This window comes from Gossypium raimondii, chromosome 2 (genome assembly GCF_025698545.1).
Source record: "Gossypium raimondii isolate GPD5lz chromosome 2, ASM2569854v1, whole genome shotgun sequence".
Taxonomy (NCBI): domain Eukaryota; kingdom Viridiplantae; phylum Streptophyta; class Magnoliopsida; order Malvales; family Malvaceae; genus Gossypium; species Gossypium raimondii.
Window position 1 is genome coordinate 5,479,281 of NC_068566.1, and position 23,295 is coordinate 5,502,575.

General features: G+C 31.9%; 2 protein-coding genes across 2 annotated transcripts; both read left to right on the top strand.

The window, feature by feature from the left end:
• The first annotated feature begins 4,490 nt into the window (after nt 1-4,490).
• On the top strand, nt 4,491-5,558 carry LOC105787841 (FCS-Like Zinc finger 5). Its single transcript, XM_012614410.2, has 2 exons — nt 4,491-4,942; nt 5,172-5,558. Exons 1-2 carry the CDS (start codon nt 4,605-4,607, stop codon nt 5,341-5,343), a joined length of 510 nt encoding a protein of 169 aa, XP_012469864.1. The 5' UTR covers nt 4,491-4,604; the 3' UTR covers nt 5,344-5,558.
• A 13,039-nt stretch (nt 5,559-18,597) lies between these two features.
• Nucleotides 18,598-19,561, top strand: LOC128033732 (uncharacterized). The gene is made up of 2 exons (XM_052621753.1): nt 18,598-18,740; nt 19,192-19,561. Exons 1-2 carry the CDS (start codon nt 18,598-18,600, stop codon nt 19,559-19,561), a joined length of 513 nt encoding a protein of 170 aa, XP_052477713.1.
• Nucleotides 19,562-23,295: the final 3,734 nt, after the last annotated feature.

Below are 23,295 nucleotides of genomic sequence, written 5' to 3' on the forward strand. Positions count from 1 at the left end.
AACTTGTTTATGGTTTTAACCCACTAACAGTACTTGATCTTGCGCCATTACCACTGGAACACATTGTTAATTTAGATGGTGAACAGAAAGCTGAGTTGGTGAAATCCTTACATGAGAAAGCTAAGCAACGAATAGCCAAAACAAATGATGCCAACACCAACAAAGCAAACAAGGGGCGCAAACGGGTTGTCCTAGAACCCGGAGATTGGGTTTGGGTCCATATGAGGAAAGAACGATTTCCTGCAAAAACAAAGACTAAGTTGGACCCAATGGGCGATGGGCCTTTCCAAGTACTCGAGAGGATCAACGATAATGCCTATAAAATTGATCTACCTGGTGAGTACAATGTAAGTTCCACTTTTAATGTGGCTGACTTGTCCCCATTTGATTTTTCAGATTCGAGGTCGAATCTTTTTGAGGAAGGGGGAATGATACGGATCAAAGGCTCGACAAATGCGTTCCAAACTAAATGGGACCATTCAGGAGTTTGTTAGCAAGGCCTTAGATGCGTACATGAAAGAACGGGAAAATCAAGATTTCAAATATTGGGAATCTTGGTCCAAGAAACCAAATCTTGCAGCCAAAGCGCATTGGATCTCCGTTACGAGCATCAACGATTCAATTTCAGTAGGAGATGGATCACAAGCCCAAATTCTTGAAGGTAAGGTCGAATAAGAAGATTCCAAGCCCAATCAAGAAATCCACCCATACTTAGTTGAAAATCAGGCCAAATTGTCAAAGTGGCCCAAGTTGTAAAGTTTTATTTTTATTTATTTATTTATTTATTTTTACTTAGTTTAATTTTTATGTAAATATTCAGGTCCGAGTCCCAAATAAAGACCCTTGGTGAATTTTCATATTAAAATAATTAGGAGTTTTTTATTTTAGTTTTTAATTAGATAAGGACTAGTTATAAGGCCTATTTAAAAGCATGGCTAGCTACCTTGTAAAGAACTTCTCAAATATATCAAAATATCAGTTTGTTTAAGTGCGAATTCTCTTTGAGTTTTTCTCCAAGAATTCTCTCTTGAGTTTTCTTTAGAAGTTGTTTTAACAATCTTTTGATTGGGGAGCCATCTTGACCTTCTTCTTGCCATTGATATTCTTTGGAGGAGATTAGAGCCGTTTGAAGGGAGTTGTGAGATCTTTCGGGATTTCAAGGCTTCTAGGACTTATCTTTTAATTTCTTCTTGTCAATTCTTTCTTTATTTCGCTTGTCTTTGAATCTTTATCTAATTTATTTTCTGTTCTTATTGTGTTTTCACCTTTTTCTATCTTAAGGAATCAACCCAAAAATCCCCAATTTCTAGGGTTCTTCCATACTCTTTTGGGTGAAATTAGATTCCGAAATTTGGGGAAAACTATCTTGGTGTTCAATTAGGCGAATCGCAATCTCCTTTAGGGTTTCAAGAACCCTTATTAACACTTATTTCTATTCTCAATTTGATTCTTTGCTGTTTTGGGGATTTTATTTCAGATCTGGAAATTCAAAGTTCTAATCTTTTAATTTTCTGTTTCGTTCCAGATCTGATTGTTTAGGGTTTTCGTAGGAGTTTCCTGTGACTTGGCAACTCGATCTTGGTCCGCGCGCAACCCTTTATCAGATATGTTATAATTTAACCATATGTTATGCTATGATTTGTATGAAAATATGCGAGTATGTACGCCCTATGATTCATGATATATGTATGTATGATATATGAATATAATATGCTTGTGATTTGGGGTAGGTTATGATATGATAAAGGAAGTGTTATATGGCAGTTTATACTGTAATTATGGCGGCTAGATTGCAATTTTTTGTTTGGCAACTCAGTTGTATATCTATATGAGTGGCACATCGCCACATTTTGGTGTGATTGGTTGGATGAACTCTTATAGTCCTATATGGTGTGATTGGTTGGTCGAAGATGGAATGTGGCGAATGGGGGTAGGATATGATTTGATTTGATATGATATGATAAGCTATGATTTGATTTGATATGATATGATATGATAGGATAGGATAGGATCTGTATGAAATATGATATGATATGAAATATTAAGAGATATGCTATGAGACGTTTTGCTACTTATGTATAATTGTACTGAGGATACGGGCCAAATCACACAATGGGCTTAAAGCTCACACTTTTGTCTGTTCGTTTCAGGTGATCCACCGACTTAGGATTGGACGGTGACACTAGAGCTCGAATTTCATATTTTTGGTTTAAGTATTATGGACTTTCTTTTTGTTTAATATGGACATTTTGGACTTTTCTTTTGGATTTTAGAGGCTTACGGACATTTTAAATTTTGTTTAGAATTGTTAGGATTATTTTGGTATTTATTCCGCAAAGGTTTTCAACTTTTAATGACACTTAAAGTAAGATAACTAAAAATGAACCACGACTTTAGAATCGATATGCTGTAAGGTTTTCCATTGCACGATTAATGGATTCTTTAAAGTGCGTTATCATGCAAACACTTAAGTAAATTGGATTTGATTTTAGTAACATTATTTAAGCCGCAGTTTCAGAAATTGCTACGATTTTCAAAGGGCTATTCACATTGATTTTTTTTTCTTTTAACGGAAAATTGGTTTTCTTCAAAATTAAACATTTGTTTCTTTTGCAAGTACGATGTAACCTCCATGACCTGACCATAACGTCTAGGTCGAGTATGGGGTGTTACAAAAATCTTTAAGAGGCTTTAAAATGCCAAAATCATATAGAAATTTTTGGGAAATTGTTCAATACATATGAATTGAGTTGATTTGAACATATGTATTTTATAGTAGGATAAAATAAAAATTTCTATGATTATTATAGGAACTCTGAAGAGATCAAAATATAATTTTCCAAAAATAATTTCACTTGTGATTTTCAAAGGAAGAATAATACAAATATTTAGCAAATTCATTCAAGTGATCATTTGAAAAGCTAGTATTTAAGATTGAAATATATATACTCAAGATTGATACAAGTACGTGTTGTACTTTTTTTCCCTTAATCGAGATTTTGCCCCCACTAGATTTTTTGGTAAGGTTTTTAATGCTATAGCATGTCATACATATTATAAATATATGTACTCTTTTTCCTTCACTAAGAATTTTTGCCACAATTTTTATTTTAACGAGACACATTATTTATCGATTGACATCCAACAGAGAGTGTTGTAAATATTTTATTATTATACCGTAGATGCCTATTAGGACAAGAAGTTTGATGTACTTTAGGACTCTAATGTCCATTAATAGAGTAGAATTTTATATCATTTATACTTCTTATATTTATAAATATATACTTTGGAGAAATATTGTAAATATTCTATTGATGAATGAAATACATATTTTTTCTTTGTTCTCTTTTCTTTTACTTTCTTTTTCTTTATTTTATGACATTTTAAATTTGATAAATTCATTTTTTATACTTTTCAATTATATATTATTAGAAATCTTATCACATATGCATGTGGAAATTAGGTATTTAGAACACAAATATATTTATTACAATTTCATTTAAAAACTAGAAATTGCTTTAGTTCAAATAGTAAATGAAAAAGTTTTATATAAATGGTATCCTTTGTTTAAGTAGGGTTGTTCAATTGGTTAACCGACCCGAACTACCATTAACCAAATTAACTGACCCTTTTAAACTCTTAACCGAACCGAAATTTTTCAAAAAAAATTAATTGAACCGAACTTTTTCGGTTAATTCGGTTGGTTAACCGAATTAACTGAAATTTATATTTTTTTGTTTTATGGTTAAAACAAGTATAAAACATATAAAACATTAACCGAATTTAATATATGTAAAATGTATATAAAAAATTATAAAATTTTGATTAATTCGGTTAATTAACTGATTTTGAATCGAATTAACCGTTAACCGAACTTCTAAACAATTATTAAACGACCCCGACCGAATTAATTGGGTTTTGCTCGAAATTTGCACACCCCTAAGTTTATGGACAATTTTTTAGTGATTTATAAAAATATAAAAAGATAAAAATACCCAAATAATCATATAACTTGCTTTGCAAAGAAAACGGTTTTTTGGTAATTCCCTTACTAGAAATTTTATCCAAAAAATTTTAACACCCTTAGTATTTTGCGTAATTTGTATAAAATTTACTAAATTTAGGTACCAAATTGAACCTTAAAAAAGCTTAGGTACTAAATTAGAAAAAAAAAAGCTAAGTTCATGTATCAAATTGGGCTAAAAAAAATTAATTACTAAATTAATAAAAAATGTCAAGTTTAGTACCAAATTAAACCAAAAAATTTAGATACTAAATTAAAAAAAAAATCAAATTTAAGTAACAAATGTTATATTAAGATTACTAACTTAATTCAGACTTGACCCCGAGGCTATCACTAGGCCCAGTCCCCAGTGGCCACTGATTTTCTTTAAGAATGAGAGGGCTACAGTTCTAGAAGTTTCACCACTGGCAATGTCTCCATTCCCTTACTAAACTAATATATATTTTTTACATTCTTAATTTCACATTATTTATCAATATTTATTTATCTGCTCTCCCACCTCCCCTCCCCTCACCTCACCTTTCTTTCCATTTCCACTCCCTTTCTCTATCTTTACAATTCACTAGAGAAAGAAAGCAGGATGATGCTCGGAAAACGCTCACGTCAGCCGATCAAGAGGACGACAAGCATGACGGGTATCACCGTCGATGTCTCCGACGCGGAGGATGTCGTCGACCAGCACCACCAAGACCCAATCATATCTCATCTTCCTCCCCCTCAAATCCACCCTATGCATGAATCCCCCGACGGTACCTCCCTCTACGATCACCGTTTCTTGGCCATGGTGTCGCCCAGAAACCCAACTTCTTTCACTAACCGTATCGTCGACAGTAGCACCACAGACACTGCTTCTTTTTTGCGAGCTTGTTGGCTTTGTAATCGCCGCTTAGCTCCTGGTCGTGACATATATATGTATAGGTATTTTTTCCCTACCTTTTCAATTTATCTTTTTCATATTAAGATTGAAACTAAAGCTCTATGAACAAGAAAAGAAAGGGGAAAAAATATATATATTTCTCTTTCTTTCCATCCAAACAACAGTTTAACCTCTCTTAGAACTCAGTCTTTGCTTCTTGGTTTTCAGATTAAAGCCAATACCTTAAAATAAATTTGGGTTGAATTATTTACGAAATAAGGTTTATTGCAGAGGGGATACATCGTTTTGTAGTCAAGAGTGCAGAGAAAAACAGATGAAGCAAGATGAAAGAAAAGAAAAGCTAAACATTAATTCTTCAAAGAAAGAAGACCGCCATGCCCATTCCTCTTCAACCACCACCTCCTCCAAGACTTCTAAAGCGAAGCCTGTGGTTGCTGCTTGAACTCTGAAGAAAGTAAATGGATGAGTAATTTCCATAGGAATTAAGCCATAATCCAAACCCAGCCTGGAAATCAATGGGCTTTCGTCATATATAATAGTGGGTGCAGTTAAATTATTATAAAGACGTGGATGGTGATGCAAATAGCCAAAGCTCTGAGCTTCAGATGATATCAGCGCTTATATATGGATTCCAATGTTATAACTCCTTTTTCCATAGTTTCCTTTTTATACTGCTACTACTACCATCATCACTATATATTCAACCTATCAATGATTACAGTAAACCATAAACTCATCTTTAAACTACAATTGGAACATGATGTTAATATATCTGTCATTTTAACTGGGTTCACATAATTTTGCAGATAATTGGTTCTAACTTTGAGGTGTGATATTTTACTTTTATTTTTATAAATATTTTTTAATCATGTGAAAAAATGGTATTTAATGGATTTAAATTTTGGAGAGAATATTAGATAAATAAATGATATTATAATCATTGAATATTAAATTAAATTATAAGACTAAAATGAAATTTCTATAATCTAAAAAACCCTCAAATTTCACCATTATACAAAAGGAAGGCCCTTTTGGATAACTATTACAAACCATTTTTACCAAATAAAATGTATATAAAAATTATTACAAATGGATTTTATAACAGTATGACAACATAAAAAGTTTTGATGTTAGAAAACAGATATTTCTGTATTTGATTCGACATTAGGTGAGCGTTTCAATAGTAAGGCGTGAGTTTGAGTATGTTGAAATATATTATTCTCTTATTTATAGGTAATTCTAGACATTATATATCTTAAAAAGAAAAGAAATTTTATCTTATTTTTGAGTTTAAAATTTTGATCATTTTCAAAAAAAATAATTTAATCTCTATTAATTTTGAAAATAAGTGATTAAAGATAATTAATAAATGAGTTATTGTTTTGCATCCATTTTACATAATATTGATTGGTATAATAACAAATTTGACCTTCAACATTTACATATTTTGTCAAATTGATCCGATTCTAAAATATATATAAAAAGTAAATAAAAATATTTTTAAATCTAAAAATTAAAAAGAAAATAAAAATAATTTAAACTTCAGAAAATAAATAAAAAATGTCATGAGTATTAAAAATATTTAATTTAAATTATTTTTATTAATTAAAAATAAATAAGTTTAATTAATTAACCTTTTCAATTTTATTTCTTTTTATCTTTCTCCCTTCTTCGTCTCCTAGCTTCATCACCATCACCATCACCGAACTCCATTCAAGCAGTCGCCGCCTACGCTCAAGCTCTGACCCAGCGCCGTTCACACGCCTCCACCATCATCATTTGCCAACTGAAGCATTTTAATATTTTCAAAACCCATACATCGCCCCTTAGGAACTGAAGTCTTCTCTTTCTCTCTCTCTGTTACTTTCTCATCTTATTTTTTAACATTTACTTTTTAGTGTCTTCTGTTGTTTTTTTGCTATTGTTATCGCTCTCTTCATCTTAAAACCATCATTGTTAGAAACAAAGACCCCTCTTCTGTACTCTCTCTTCTCTTGTGATGTTTGTCTATTTGTTAGTTATTGAACAATAATAGAACCCATCATCCCTTTTGATCTTTCTATCTTCTCAGATCCAAATTTTTACCTTATCTTCCCACTTGGTAAGCTTATCTTTTTATTGTTTTTGGTTATATCACACAAATTTTTTTTTTCTCAGAGTACAATTTTCCTTTTTGCTAATGGGTATTTGGATCCTTTTGGGGATTCATTGTGTTAATCAGCAGAGTCAAAATATTCGTACTTGCTATGTTCTTAATTTTTTGGCATGTTTCCGTAGATGATTTGAGCTGGATTTTTTTTTCATTTTTTTACTGCTTTATTTGAAATTTGTATCGATGGGGTTTGCCTCTGTCCTTGCTAATTTACCATTTGGTGAGATTTGGTTGGAAAATGATGATGGTGGGGGGCGTGTGAACGGTGCTAGTTCGGAGCTTGAGCAGAGGTGGCGGCGGCCTGAACTGAGTTTGGAGGTGGTGATGGTGATGAAGCTAGGAGACGAAGGAGGAAGGAAGAATTAAAGTTCTTTATTTTTTTAATTAATAAGAAGAGTTTAAATTAAATTTTTAATACACGTGGCACAATTTGATTGGCTATTTAATTCACGTGGCATAATCTAATCTGTTGAGATTAAAATTTAACTGTATTAATCAGATATTTAAAAATTAAGTTGGGTTTTCAAATTAAAGTATGAATTAAATCTAAAAAAAAGATACCTAATGGATACAAATTATCAATTTTGAAAATGTATTAACCCATAAATTATCGCTAAGAATTGCAACATATATAATAACAAGATGCAAATTATTAAAAATAAAATACCTTCTAACTTAAAACACTCAACTAAAATTGAAGGATAAACCAATAGAGAAATTATTATTTTATATATTGTTTGAATTTTAAATTATTTTTTAAAATAATTTTATTTTATTTTCATATATTTTTTAGAATTAGGATCAATTTCATAAAATGTGTAAATATTGAGGCTATACTAATTTAATTTATTTGAATCACGACTAAATTAACAAAATATGTAAAGATTAAAGGCCAAATTTATTATTATACCAATCAATATTATGTAAAATGGATAGAAAACAATAACTCCTTATTAATTATCCTTAATAACTCATTTTTCAAATTTATAGAGATTAAATTATTTTTTTATAGAGGACCCAATTTGCTCAAACTCGAAATTGAAAGGTACTGGAGAAATCTTTTTATCAATATTTTATTATTTGATTGACAAAATATAATATTATTTTAAAAAATATCATATCACTTAAAACATATTTTTACTAAATTGTCCTCAGAGAATACTTTTATTGTTTCTCACAATATTCTATTTTATAAGATAAATGAATGTAATTCTCTAGTAAACAATTTAATATTTCCTTTCTCAATTAAAGGCTAAAGGGTTTAGGAAGCCACTAAATTTTTTCATAAAAAGCCATTAAGCTCGTGAAAAAAAATGCATTCAATTGAGTTTTTGAACGCTAGATTTTCTATCAAATCAACTATTTAACCAATAGTTTCCATCATTGATTGTCAGTTTGCTGACATGACTATTAACGATTATTGAGCGAATCGTTATGGTGCTGATGTGGTGGTCCACATCAGAAATATAAAAAATTTCAAAAATATTAAAACATATATTTTAAAACTTCAAGTCTAGAATGAACTTGGGCATCAATTGGTCCAGGTTTATCTTGGACTTAAGTTTTTAATTCTAAAAATTATTAAAACTTTGTAAACCATTATAAATATTATATAAATAAAAATAAAAATAAAAAATTATTTTAAAATTCATGTTAAGAATATACCTAGACAAATTAGTTATCTATGTTCATTTGAATTTGTACAATCATTTATCTAGATTCATTCCAAATAAATTTTATTTTTAAATTATAAAAAGTTGTAAAAATTAATAAGTATAATTTTACAAATGCTAGGTTGTCTAGGTACTGAAGTTAAATTAATCTCAGAACAAATAAAAAAATAAGAAACATACCTCTCTTTTCATGTTAAGCATGATAAGTGGTACACTTTTCTTTTTATGACCTGTCGCACCACAAAAGAAACAATAATCTATAGTAGGTTCTTTTTGTTGTTTCTCTTGAAGTGTCGTATTCATAGTTTTTTATTTTTCTCTGTAAATATCTCATTGAAGTTAAATTTGTTAGAAGCATCCCAATTTAAACATTTTTGTTCTTGAAAAACCTCTTTCTATTGTTGAGTCCTTATTTATGATAATCTTACTAGATATAGTACCCTTGAATTTCTCTTAACATTTTTCACGATCATCATACACATGCGATTTAACATAAGAAGTGAATTAATAATTGCAGTTATGTAATAATAGGTTTTTTTGGTGTGTGAATTACAACAATAGGGCAAAGCCTAAACAACAAACATGACTAGCACGACTTAAACCCAGGCCACATCTGGAGCGATGATCATAAAATAAAACAAAACAAACTCACATAAACGCAAAATAAAATAAAATTAATTAACAAACTTGAATAAAGGTAAATTTCATCTCAAGATATTAAGCCTTCAATTAATACTTCATTTTTTATCAAAATAGTATCTTATAGATATTATTTTAGTGTAGTAATATGTCAAACAATAAATATTCTTTTGAGATATTTTCTTAATCATATATAAAATCAAATAATCATCACCTATATAATTGGTTAAAAAGTCCTACATAATAGGGGGATACGTGGAGTTTAAATATGTGAAGTCTTGGATACCATCATATTCTTGAGATGCTAGCTATTTCATTGAATCTGCCAAGCAAAAGGACGAAATTATAATGACCATTTAATATTGTAGGTAATTACCAAAATAACTGGTTGTTGCCCAATATGTGAACACAATGATGGACAAGGATATTAAAAAAGGATATTTGCTTATATTTTGATGTAAAAAAAATTATAATATATAAAACTTGTAGTTGAGTGTGTGATTTGGGTTTTGTGTGATGTAATTATTGATATAATGAAAGAGATGATGGTGGTTGATTGGAATGATATCATTGGCTTGTAAATATAAGTATTCCATTTAAATTTCGAAAAAAGAAATAAATTAAGTGTGAGAAACGTTGGTTGATGTTCTAGAATCAACAATGTAAGCCATGACGACAGGAAGTTAATGAAGGGTTTGATTATGCATATACTAAATAGTTTAGAATTATTGGATATTGACAAAAGTGTTATGGCCTTTTGCCTTTTTGCGGTGCCCTTGGAGCTGGAACATTGCGACAGGGACAGGGATTTGCCCATTTTATAGCCCATCTTGTCATTTGTTATTTACCCCCCAAATTTTGCTTTTCTTATTTGTTTTTATTCCATTTATATTGTTTATATTAGTCTTTGTTGTAATATGTGCCATCAACATTCGTGTTTTATTTAAAATATCTACTGGCACATATAACTAAAAATAACAATCATATAATCACGAAAATTAAGGAAGATGATAAAAGTTTTTCTTATCTTAACCAGCGGTCGAGGGTTTGATCCTCGTCCTATGTATGAAGCAACTTTAAAACTCGTGGCCAGCATCTACCCCTTTAATAGGCATCGTTAGCTCGATAATTTAACTCGAAATCACCAAAAGAGGGGTGAATTGGCCTCTTAAAAACTTGTGGTTGCTAAGAAAAGGATAAAGATAATGAACACTTCAATTTATAGTGGTTCGGCCCCAATTGCTTACTCCGCTATCTTAGCTTTCCACAATTAAGGATTTTCCCAAATTCACTAATTTTATAACCTTTGAGGACAATGTTTAACCTTATAATCTCCCTTAAGGTTTTTACCCAAAATCTTAAGATTGCAACTCGCTCAAGGTTTCTACCCAAACCTTAATACTCAAACCCTCTTAAAGAGAATACAAATAGTAAACTAAGAAGTAATCCTTACTAGATCAGAATGTTTGCCAATTAAGCAAAAAAAAAAAAACAATAATACACTTGAACTAAAGAATAACAACGAAGGCTCACAAGTGTGTACGAGGAAAGTATGAAAGAATTAAGCACTAAGGTTGTATTGATTGATCTTTAGGCTTAATGATCTCTCTTGTTGTTATAGGACCTTTGAAAGATGGTATTTGTACCCTCTAATTCATTTCCAACCATTGTGGTTGTTGGAAATATGAATAAAGTCGTTGGGGATGAAAATATCATATCATTAAATTCACCTAAAACAAAAGGTATCGATACAATTAGCATTTAATGCCTGGTTTAGTGATCATTAAAGTTAGTTTACAATGATACCAAAGACAATTTATCGATACCTAATAAAATGTATCAATACTTTTTGTAATTGATTGAAAACAAAATGTCAATTCAGTATCAATTTTAGAGTAGGTATCGATATTTTGAAAACCATCGATTCTTGGCCAAAATGTATCGATACTTTTTAGCTTGGAGTAATACTAACTTGTTTTAAAACTCTTTTAACATGATGGAAAATGTTTAACTCAATTGAAACCATTTTAACTTGATTTTATCATTTTGCTAATTTTTATGAAATAAATTTATTATTTTATTATGTTAACAACAACTTTAAACTCTAAAGATAAAATTATTTATTAATTTATCACCAAATAAATATATTAATAAATTAAATTTTCATTATTGTAGTAAAAAGAAGTTGTGGTTAAGCTACTTTTTTTTTGAAAAATGATTAAGCTACTTGTTAGCACTATTGGAACTTTTGATTGCCATGTGTCTTGTTTAAACATATTTTAGAATCTGATGTTACCTTCCTTTATTTTATGAGTTGTTTGAACAGATTTTTTAATAAAGTAGGGCTTCAGTCAAACAATTGTTTTTTTTTTTTGCATATTTGACAAAATTGGATTATGTTTCGTGTGGGTCATATTAGTTGGTTATTTCCTTAAATAAAGCTTTGTTTCTATACCTTCTTAAACAAATGAATGGTGGTTGACCTTAAGCTAGTGTAATGGTATAAGGATAGTTGCTCAATCCTTATTGGCTATTTTTGAATCTGGAGGACAGCTCAGAAGACTTATCTACTATTCCAAAAGACTTATCGACTACTTTAGTAGACTTATCAAGCCAGTATTCCTTGTTGTTGCTCTTATTTATAACTAGTATATTACCATGATGAGGTGAGGCTTACGTGTTAGAAGATTGGATCATTCTGATAGAAGTATTATTTTGTTTTCCAGCCTTTTTATTTATTATCTATGTTGAACTATATTTGTGGTGTGTTGGTGTTTTAAATATTCATATGTTAAGTGGAGAATCATATTGGGAGTGTGATAGAGTGTAATTTAGTACTTTATTGCGGTTGCATACATCCTAGTTGTAAAGTGGTGTTTGAGCTTTAGTAGTACAGATTTTTTGATTGGATTTATCAAATAACAGTACACTCTAAGCAAGGCTCCAAAGTTGTATGATAATTGTATCTGAAATACGTTAGCAAAGTTTGGTTTTGCATTACTGTCTCCCTAACACTACATTGCTTTCTATTTGTTTTTTATTCTTGTTCAATTTCTCGTTTTAGCCCTTTAGAATGGTGGACTATTCCATTTTTTTATTAATTTCTTTTTCATTTGGTATCAGAGTAATACTTCATAAGGTGTTTGAAGATGATTTGGTGAAGTGTTTGCAGATATGAAACCTATGAAAGAAGGAAGTTCAGTGTCACGTGCTCCGCTTCTGGTAGGTTCATCAAATTATACCTACTAGAAAGCCTGTATGAAAGTATTTATTATGTCAATTGATGTTGTTGCTTGGGAGGTCGTTGAAGAAGGTTGGACTCGACCGATTGCCACTAGAGCTGGTGGAACTAGACAACTAAAAGGAAAGACACAATAAACTACTGAAGAAAGAATAACATTCGGAAATTTCAAGGCATTAAATGTTATTTTCAGTGGTGTGGATATGAAATAATTCAAGGTTATATCTATGTGTGAAACTACCAAGGAAGCCTGGACAGTTCTTCAGAATCAACATGAGGGAAATGTTGTCGTAAGGATATCAAAACTACAAATTTTGACAACTAGGTTTGAATTCCATGGTCGTCTCTATGATATCTCGAACAAGGCCTTTTGTCTTGGCGAACGATTCTCTAAGGTAAAGTTGGTGCAGAAAGTTCTACAGTCGTTGTTGGAATTATGAAATTGGCTTTGAATTGTGATGACTCAATTTATGTTATATGCATATTGATGAATTGGTTGATGAATTTGGAATATGAAATACAAAGTTGAGTTATATTATGAATGGGATGAACTGTTACCCTATTAACTGCTCGAGCAGAGTCGAATATAGTTAACATGCCATAGGATAGATTGAGTACGAGTTACTTTGACCACATGTCAATAAGTGCTAGGCACAATTTTCACTTCGATCATACTGATGAGCGCTAGGTGCAATATATTTACTTTATATTATTTAATGAAGCACTGGATGCCAATTTTGCTTGTTAGTTGGATTCGCGTATCTATCCAAGTCCATGTCAGGTTAGTAAGGATTTAAAATGGAAAATTGATAATGTTATATGAATTGAATTACTTCTGAGAATGATTATGTAAATCAAATTTATAAGTCCGAGGAAATCGATATAAAAATGGGATGAAACAATTGATTCAATACGGGAATTGATATGCTAATACGATGTATTCTCATACCGATTTGTTGAATATGTAAAGATTGGAATATGTGACATAAATAGTTCTTTATAGTATGGTGTTGATATTTGGTTAGATGGAATATTAGTTTAAATATGTTAATTGACATATTTTGCATTTTACTTCTTGAGTTATAGAAATACCACTGAGTTTTACTGCTCAGTGTATAGTTTGTTTTCTGTGTGCAGGTTAGGTTTAAGGCAAGATCCCGAGCATCAACTTTAGCATCCAGACAGAACCCCAAACTCAACAATGTTTGTGTACCCCTTTTTTGTTAGTTAAATGGCATGTACCTAGTTAAGTCATTTTGATATTTAGGTAGATTTGATGATGTTGAATTATATGTTTGGCATCTGGATTTAATCATATGAATGCTAAGTTAGTATGTGAATTATCATATGTATGTATATAATAAAAATGTACTTTTGCAAATGGTAGTTGTGAATGTAACATGTATATATGTGATTGAATGAATTAAGCTAAATAGGTAATTAAATAAATGGATTAATAGAAATGTATTAGGTAAAGTATAATGTGTAATAGCCCGTGTTAGAGTATGCCCAAAGATCAATCATGAGATGGTTGTAATAACATACTTGATTTATCATGTTTATTAATATAAGGCGTTACCATTATTATTTCAGGTTTCTTTTACGTGTGTATAAATAAACTGCTTTATAATAATGTCACGAGAATAATATGATTATTCTTAAAAGGCCCTTAGTCAAGTATTATTGTTGGCTAGGACAACAATAATGCATTAAGACTAACATGTAGTTGATTGATGATAAAGAGTTGTCATTGATATGGAATGTCAAAATCGATGCATGAATATGTGTGTTAGAGAACAACATATTGGACTGACCCGTTATGAGTATGTTTCTTGGATTATTATGTAATTGTCACAACATTACTCATAGTGATTAATATGTATATGATCCTTAGACTTGAGATCATCATAATCCCAACATCGTGAGTTGTATATTTTGATATAGTCAAATGTACACCGTAACTGGTTGTTCTATAAAGGCTGATGTTGGATATACCACGATCTGTATAGAGGGATATGGTTGATCGATATAGGCTAAGTCCCTCCTACATAATGGGAGTAATATCTTAGGCCACTTGATTGAGTGAGACTAGAAATGCATGGCCATACTCAAATAAGTTGATATAAGATGTCATACTTATTTGTATATCATAGTCTACTTAAGATATCAAGGAACATGGAATGGACTATGCAAGTGTGACTATTCCATGACTTGTGTCCAATCCAGAGATAAAGGACTTAAGGATTATTGCATGAAAGGTTAATTATAAAAAAGTTATGTCGAATCATGATTTCTTGTGACTTAGGTAGCAATGATGCATTGCTAGGTGCCACTCATTGTTTGTAACATTGGAATCGTTCTAGTATTACTGCTAATGTTACAAGAACCTACAGGGTCACACCCTATAGTTGAAATGAACGGAATAAAACATAGTTGGTATTGTGTTTGGTTGTTGCTTGAATTAAATTAATTAAAATTAATTTAATTGGGTAATCAAATATCAAATACATTATATGTACAAGGTTGTTGTACGCATAATGAGAACATGAATTTGGTTCGTATATAAATTTAAATAACTATATAGTTTACCGAAATCATTATTATAATTAATGTAATTATAATTCTCGGTTTAAAAACATTGTTATATTTATTTAATTTCTAGAAACCCTAAAAAAGAGATATAAAATCCCATTTTTTCTTTGCTTGGTGGGTCTAGCAGCCGTCAAAGCAAAGTCTTTTCCAAAACAGTTTTGGGGATTCCTTCCGTTCATTGTCAACTGGGTGGATTACGTAGAGGCCAGAGTCACAATAGATTGTGGCTTGGTTCGATAGTAAATCAGATTACTCGTTGCTGAGGCGTCGTTGTGTACTCAGAATAAAGTTTTGGTAATTTTGAAACCTTTATTTCACCTCGATTTGTTTCTCACACATGGATCCATGGTTAGGATCGCCAGATGTTTTATTTTTCCACTGCGCCGTAGGGCTGCCGGTGTTCCAACAGCCCACCCAGTGAAGTCTTTATTTATGGTTATTGTTTTTTTGTACTAATTGTAATTTTGAGTAAGTAAAGTATTAGTTGTGGCCAAGTATGAGATTATACGCCGATTGGTAAAATCTATGTTTTGGCAGGATTTGTGGTTTGACAGATTCTTCTGTTGAGTATACGCCACCCCAGATGTTTTGGCGAAGTCGCCAAATCTGTAGTTTCATAGATTTGTTTATTATTTTTATAAAACTATTTAGTTAGTCTAGTGAGGACTGGTTAGAGTGGAACTAAGATATTGTAGTTGATAAGACTTAAATTATGATAAGCGCACTTAATCACGAAAATCAATAGTATTAGTGGAATAATTTGATCTTTCCAATAAACCTTATCTTCGTGCTTAGGCATATAAGGATATCAGTATCTTCACCAATAAACTTTTGTGTTTTCTTTGCATCCATCTTCGTCTTGATTTTATTTGCATTCTCTATCAAAGCTTAAGTCCAAAAACCTTGCTGAGGTTGGGTTCACTATATTCAGCCAACTCCCACGTATGTTTTAACTCTTTGGTAAATACTAATGAGATCTAGATTATTTTCATAGTTATTTACGTATTTTTAACTCTGCATGCATAAGTGTTAGAATTATATGCAAGGAAGGAAACTTCCTGATTTTAGTTTATGTGTTAGTGTTTCTTGCATGCATGTTTGGATTCAATGGAGTAATGATCTGATAAGTGTAATTATCCATATTTTAGCTTAAGATGCTATTGAAGGGCCAAGTGACAAAGGCAAAGGTCTTGCTTTATAAACATTGCTATATTTCTGGTAAGCTCCATCTTACTTCCATGTGTGTAGTATTCTTGCTTTATATTTCATATAAGGTAAGTACTTATACTCTGCAAAAGTGAAATGTGTGTAAACGAAATATGGTTGTTTAGAGTTGTTAGTCTGAGTCTATAAGGTTTGTGTTAAAGTGTAAGAACCATTCTTCATGTTTAAGCCACTACCTTCTACTTCTGAATCATGGGAATAATGTTAAGGAAGTATATTCATAGCATTGTCTCCGATGGAATGTACATTGAACTGACATATCGCAATATATGAAAATGGTTGTGTTGCCTTTAGTAGGGCAAAAGTATGTTGCAAACCAGACTGGAAAATCACGACAAAGGATACAAACCAAAAGAATATGAATGAAATTTATGATATGAATCTAACTAAGGCTTTGGGTATGTGGCTGACATGAAAAAGGTTTGTCTGTATGGTCATATGGGCGTATTGTATACGTCAAAGAAAAAGTAAACCGACATATAAACTGTCTGTGTATGGTACTCGCTATCTGGCAAATTTGTGTGATTTTTTTGAATCTTTGAAAAGATCTACTTAAAGTGTTAGTAACTATTGATATATTTTTTTGCTGGAGCTTAATAAGTTCTTTTGAACTTACTTAGTTACCTTTTCTTCTCAGGCTTGCTGTTGAAGGAGAGGAAATTTTGTTAGACTACGCCAGAGGACCTCTACAGTTGTGAGACTTCTATTATTTTGTAGTATGCAAGACATGATAAGGTGATGTTAAAATGTTTATTTTTTAGAAAAAAATTGTATTTACAAATTATGTTTGATAAACTACGTTTCTAATTAAGTTACAGTAAAGTTTCAAGGGTTTTAAAGTGTATTACATTATTGTGTCTTATACGCCAATTGGCTGGTACTTTACTTTTTTTTACTATATTAGCCGTAATTCAAACTATGGTTTTATAAAGTTTAAGCTGGAAGCAGTTTAAGATAACGATTTCTAAGTAGTGACACGACATACTCGGATCCTCCTCAAGGATCGATTTTGGCGTGTTACAAGTTGGTATCAAAGTCAAGGTTTAGCCGATTCTTGAAAAACTGATGGTTGTGTGACACCCTATCATGCATAGTACACCTCTAACTTAGTCTTTAGTGTTTTTAACTAAGCTCAATTTTCTTTTATAGTGAGATAAGAAAATGTTTGACGGTTTTAGAGAAGCCACGAGTGAGGAAATGGAAAGTCATATGCTTATACAAGAATAAGCTACTAGTGCTAATAATATAGGGAATGCATTTAGGAATGTGTTTTTCACTATGATGACACAATTATTCGATTAGTTTATGGGAAACAATCAAGAGCCTCAACCACAATAGCCACAGTAAACGCAGTCTGAGGTGGTTCATCCTGCACACCTTGCTCATTCAATACCTATTATGACTTCACCTAAGGTTGACCCTATAAGAGAAATCCAAATAAGAGGTGCCAAGGAGTTCCTTGGAGACAAATGTGATGATCCCACTATGGCTAAGTAGTGGTTATTTCATTTGTGTGGGGTAATAAAAGAATTAAAATGTGTTATATCGTTTTTAGAAGAAGAAGAAGAAGCTTACCAATGGTGGGAAGCCTTGGTTAGTGTGATTCCTAAGAAAATTGGTTAAGCCTTTTTTCTAGAGAGAAAGATATATTAATCAAATATATGTTGAACAAATGAAGAAGGTTTTCTTGTATTTAAGGCAAGGAAGAATGATAATTATGGAATATGATAGGGAATTTCTCAGACTTAGTCGTTATGTAAAGAACATGTTTTAGACTAAAAAAAAATGTGTGATAAATTTGAATTGGGACTAAGGGATGAGATTCGTGTACTGGTTGTAGTAGCTGAATGTAAAACTATTGCAGTAATGACAGCAATAGCCCATAAGAAACCTAGAGATCAAACTTTTTTTAGCTTCGAGAAAAGATTCACAGTTTACAAAGTTTCAAATGTGAATGATTCAGTAGATCATCTATTTCTATGGCAAGTTCTAGTGGTTCTAGAATGATGAAAAGTGAATGTGAATCATGGTGGTGAATGTAGGAAACGTTTAGGGGCATGTTTTGGATGTGGGTCCAAAGATCATGTGGTTAAAGATTGTCCATCTAAGATTGAAGTAAGCATTGAACAATCAATTAAAAGTCCTCAACATATTCAACATGAGAGTAGATCTGAAATGACGGCTAAATCTGGTTTGGTACTGGGAGGACAGAGGAGAAATCTTAGTAAGCCAAGTTCTGGAGTATTAGCAAGAGCTTATGTGATGAAAGCTAAGAGGGATGTTTGGTTTGGTACTGGGAGGACAGATGAGAAATCTTAGTAAGCCAAGTTCTGGAGTATTAGCAAGAGCTTATGTGGTGAAAGCTAAGAGGGATGTTGATCTACCTGAAATAATAATTGATAAATTTTCTGTTCTTAGAAACAATATTTATGCTTTGGTATAATTGTTCTAAGGTTGTAAAAGGTTTTAATATTGAGGTAGTATACTCTGAAACGAATTTACTAGTAACAAATCCCTTGGGTCTGAGTACTGTGGTGAATAAATTGATAATAAATTGTCTTTTAGTTTTTGGTGAGCATACATTTCTAGTAGATTTGTTGTTGTTAAGTTTTCATGAGTTTCATGCAATTTTGGGGTTAGATTGGTCGACAAGACACAATGTTATGGTTGATTGTCGAACTAAAAGTGTATGTCTGAGAAATACTGAGGGTAAAGAAGTGATAATGCCTAGTTTACAAACTGGATTGGCAAACAAGATAATTACTGCAGTGATCACCAGAAAAATGATTATTCAGGTGCAGATGCTTATTTGGCTTATATCATGTATTCATCTAAATCAGGAAAAGAGGTTAGCCAAGTTCAAGTAGTAAGAGAATTTGCAGATGTGTTTCCTGGGGAATTTCCTAGAATGCCTCGTGAAAGAGTGGAGGAGTTTTTGATTGAACTGGATTCTGTTACAACACCTATTTCTTATACTCTATATAGGATGGCACCATTAGAGCTTAACGAGTTAAAAGAGCGGTTAAAAGATCTTTTAAATAAGGGATTTATTAGACCAAGTATGTCATTGTGGGATGCACCAATTCTATTTGTAAAGAAGAAAGATGAAACTATGCGCCTATGTATAGATTACTACTAATTGAACAAGTCACAGGAAAGAATAAGTATCATCTGCCAAGGGTTGAAGATTTATTTGATCAGTTAAGTGGGGCTAGTGTTTTCTTCAAAATTGATTTGAGGTTTAGATATTACCAAGTAAGGATTAAAGGTGATGATGTACCTAAGATAGCTTTTCGATTGAGGTATGGTCACTATGAATTTTTGGTATGCCTATTATATTTAAGGATTTGATGAACAAGGTATTTCAACCGGATTTAGATCAGTTTGTTGTTTTTTTATCTATGACATAATAGTTTACTCTAAGAATGAGATTGGTCACGAGGAATGGAATTAAATTTCACCCCGCTGAGAACTTTATGTGATAATTAATTCTATGCTAATTTCAGTTAATACGAGTTTGGCTTAGAGAGGTACATTTTCTGGGACATGTTGTCTCTACTAATGGTATTAAATTTCACCTTGCGAAGATAAAATCAGTGCTTGAATGGAATACACCCAAAAATGTATTTGTAGTTCGTTGTTTTTTGGGAGTAGCTGGTTATTGTAAGACCCCAAAATTTGAACGTTTGTTTGTTAATTCTATTAATAGATTTGTATATGTTTCAGTGGTTTAAGGCCTTTATTATGTGATTAAGATCAGGGGTTCAAGCCTCCCTTTTTAAAAGTTTTACTATTTTTTTGACTTAACCCATATCCATGAACTTTCGACTTAAGTTTATTTCTGCGTTAACTTGTGTCAAGAATGAGCTTGGTGGGTCAATGGTTAAGCTTCAGTGTACTCTTTGGTCTTGTGTTCGAGTCTTTGAGTAAGGAAAGAGAGAACATATTTGTTTTTACTACTCCCAAAAAAATTAGTTATTTTAAATTTATTAAATTGATTCCTTCTTTCTATTTTTCCTTTTATGTTTTTTTTTCTCTCATTCTTTCTTCTGGTTTTTTTGCTTCCTCTCGTTCCTCTCCATTGCTTGTTCTTTGATTTCTTTCTGTTAAATTTTTGTTGCTGTTTCTCAGGAAAGTTGCTTAGTTCGTTATCTTTCGATTGAAAGGTTAATTGCATAAGTTTTGTGGTTGAATTTCTATAACGTTCGCTCTCGTTCGTATAGGTCAAAATTAGTTTTCTGTTTAATTTGCTTGAATTTTCTGTTTAAGTGTTTGATTTGTCTTCTTTTAGGCGAAGATCTTAAGGGTAACAATCCCCCAACGCATTAGGTCTATCAATTTGTTGTATCGTGCGAAGGTATGTGCGAAGATCTTAAGGGTAACAATCCCCCAACGCATTAGGTCTATCAATTTGCTGTATCGTGCGAAGGTATGTGTTGATTTTTGAGTTTAGGGTTTTTGTGTCGAAGCTTGTCAATGTAACTCAATTTTGTGCGTTAATTCGAGCGTTTCGTTTGGGGAATAATTGTTTACTTGGTTATGGGTTTATCGTGTTTAGGTTCTGGAGTCATTTTTGTTGCTTCTATGTTGAATCTATACCAAGTGTGTAACGAAAATTCATGGTTGTCGATGCCACACAGTCTTGTGTCAGGTTGTGTGAGCCATACGGTATTGTGGCAGGTTGTGCTAAAGAATGTTTTGATATTGAATCACATGGGCAGGAGACATGAACGTGTGTCTAGGCCGTGTGAGAGACTTTCATTTTGGGTCACACGGGCGTGTGCTTTAACGTGTGCTAGACCGTGTAACTCTCTATTTTGGGTCACACGGGGGTGTGCTCAGCCTTGTGCTAAACCGTGTAATTCTCTGAGTTGCCCCACACGACCATGTAACAGGCCGTGTGTTAGGCCGTGTAACTCATTGACAACACGACCATGTCGTCAGGCCGTGTGCCTCACACGGCTGAGTTACAAGCCCATGTTTTAAGCTGTGTGGACCTAAAATTACCTAAAATCAAACCATTTCTAAAACCATTCCATGCATAAATATTTAGACCAAACATGCACATTTTCAAAGCACCAAAGTATCATCTAGACACACATATATTTGCCACATTAAGATCCTAATTCCATTCAATTTTAGACCATTTAGGTATTAAAACATACCTCAATTAACCATTCCCAAAACATACAAAACATACCATTAAAGACCATTATCAAGCGATTACAAAATTTCCAAAGGAACCTTATATACATGCACTTATAAGTGACCAAAATGACTTACCTAAGCAAGCATTATAAGTCTATCAACAATCCACAAACATCCAAGAACAAACATACCAAGTTACCATTTTACATGTTCATCAAAAACACCATTATAAAACATCTTGTACATGTCATTATAAGCCTTGACAAAAATGCAAAAAAACTATTGAATTGACTTCTGGATAGTGTAACAGATCTCCGACGAGCTTCCAACCAAATAGAGCTTCCGACAATCTATAAAACATATAAAAGAAACTATGTAAGCAATTAATGCTTAGTAAGCTTATATAAACTAAACACAACTTACCAATGCATTTGCATAATATAAAGCATAAGTATAATGTCAACCAAAACCATAAGCTTGATATAAGCCTATACATCACATCACCATCAAATACACAAGTTATCTCACTTGTACATAATTAAATGTATTAACCATAAGATGAGTCAATTTCCATATGAAATTCATCATCTACTTCATGCATTCTTTTCACAAAAGTATATTTAATTCCATTTGAATACTTACCATTTCATTCCCTTTTCTTGCCCGTTGAACCATCTAGAATTTCATTGGATACTAGGGAAAGCTCAAATGAAGTGTGCCTTTACAAATAACCATAACCTTTGCTTTACATCATTGCTCACATGAGCTGTGAAATGGGACTGCTCACCCAAGTTGTGGGTCAGAATGTAAGCCACACAATGCTGCGTACACGAAATGTGGAGAATCCGCAACAAATGCAGGACCTCAGACACCGATAGGACACTTAAGACCAGCACTAGAAACGTGAAATACCTAATGACATGTCATTTGTATCCTACGAATTCCTAAGGTTCAACCGGGACTCAATATCTATCAATTCATCATAGCATTGATAGGATTATACATTAATCCATTTACATTAAAAATAACATAGTAAGCATTTAAATTAAACATCATTAATTCGATAATCATTCATACGAACTTACCTCGACGACTAATGGTGTAGAAGTTAAATCGAGCTAATTCGAAGTTTTTGCTTTGCCTCGATCTAGGTCCATACGTGATTTATCTTGATCTAAATAGACAATTTTAATCAATTTAATACTTCTAGTATTCAACTTAATCAACATTTCATATTTATAAAAAATTACCATTTAGCCCCTAATATTTTAACTTTTCACAATTTAGTCCTTAAGCTCGTAATTTAAAATCTAATCATTTTAATCCCTCGTATAGACTAACCAAATTCTTTCACCTTTTTGTCATTTTAACACTATATACTTTTGTCTACAGTTGACAACAGCATCATGTAAAGTTAACCAGTCCATTCACAAAATCACGTCAAACTCATCAAATGGTAGCAACATCAAATCAGCTAGAAAGTCGAAACCCCAAACCATTAAAGGATAGTTTTTACAGGCTTTATCAATTAACACATACTGACCTAAAGGGTTCGTTACTTTAACCATAAATTTCATAGATTCAAAAGGTATTTTCTTATCTGACACTAAAGTTGTGTATACATATGAGTATGTTGACCCCAGGTCAACCAAAGCATTAACATTAGTATCAAAGATAGAAAATATACTAGTGATCACATCAGGTGCTGAAGCTTCCTCTCGAGCA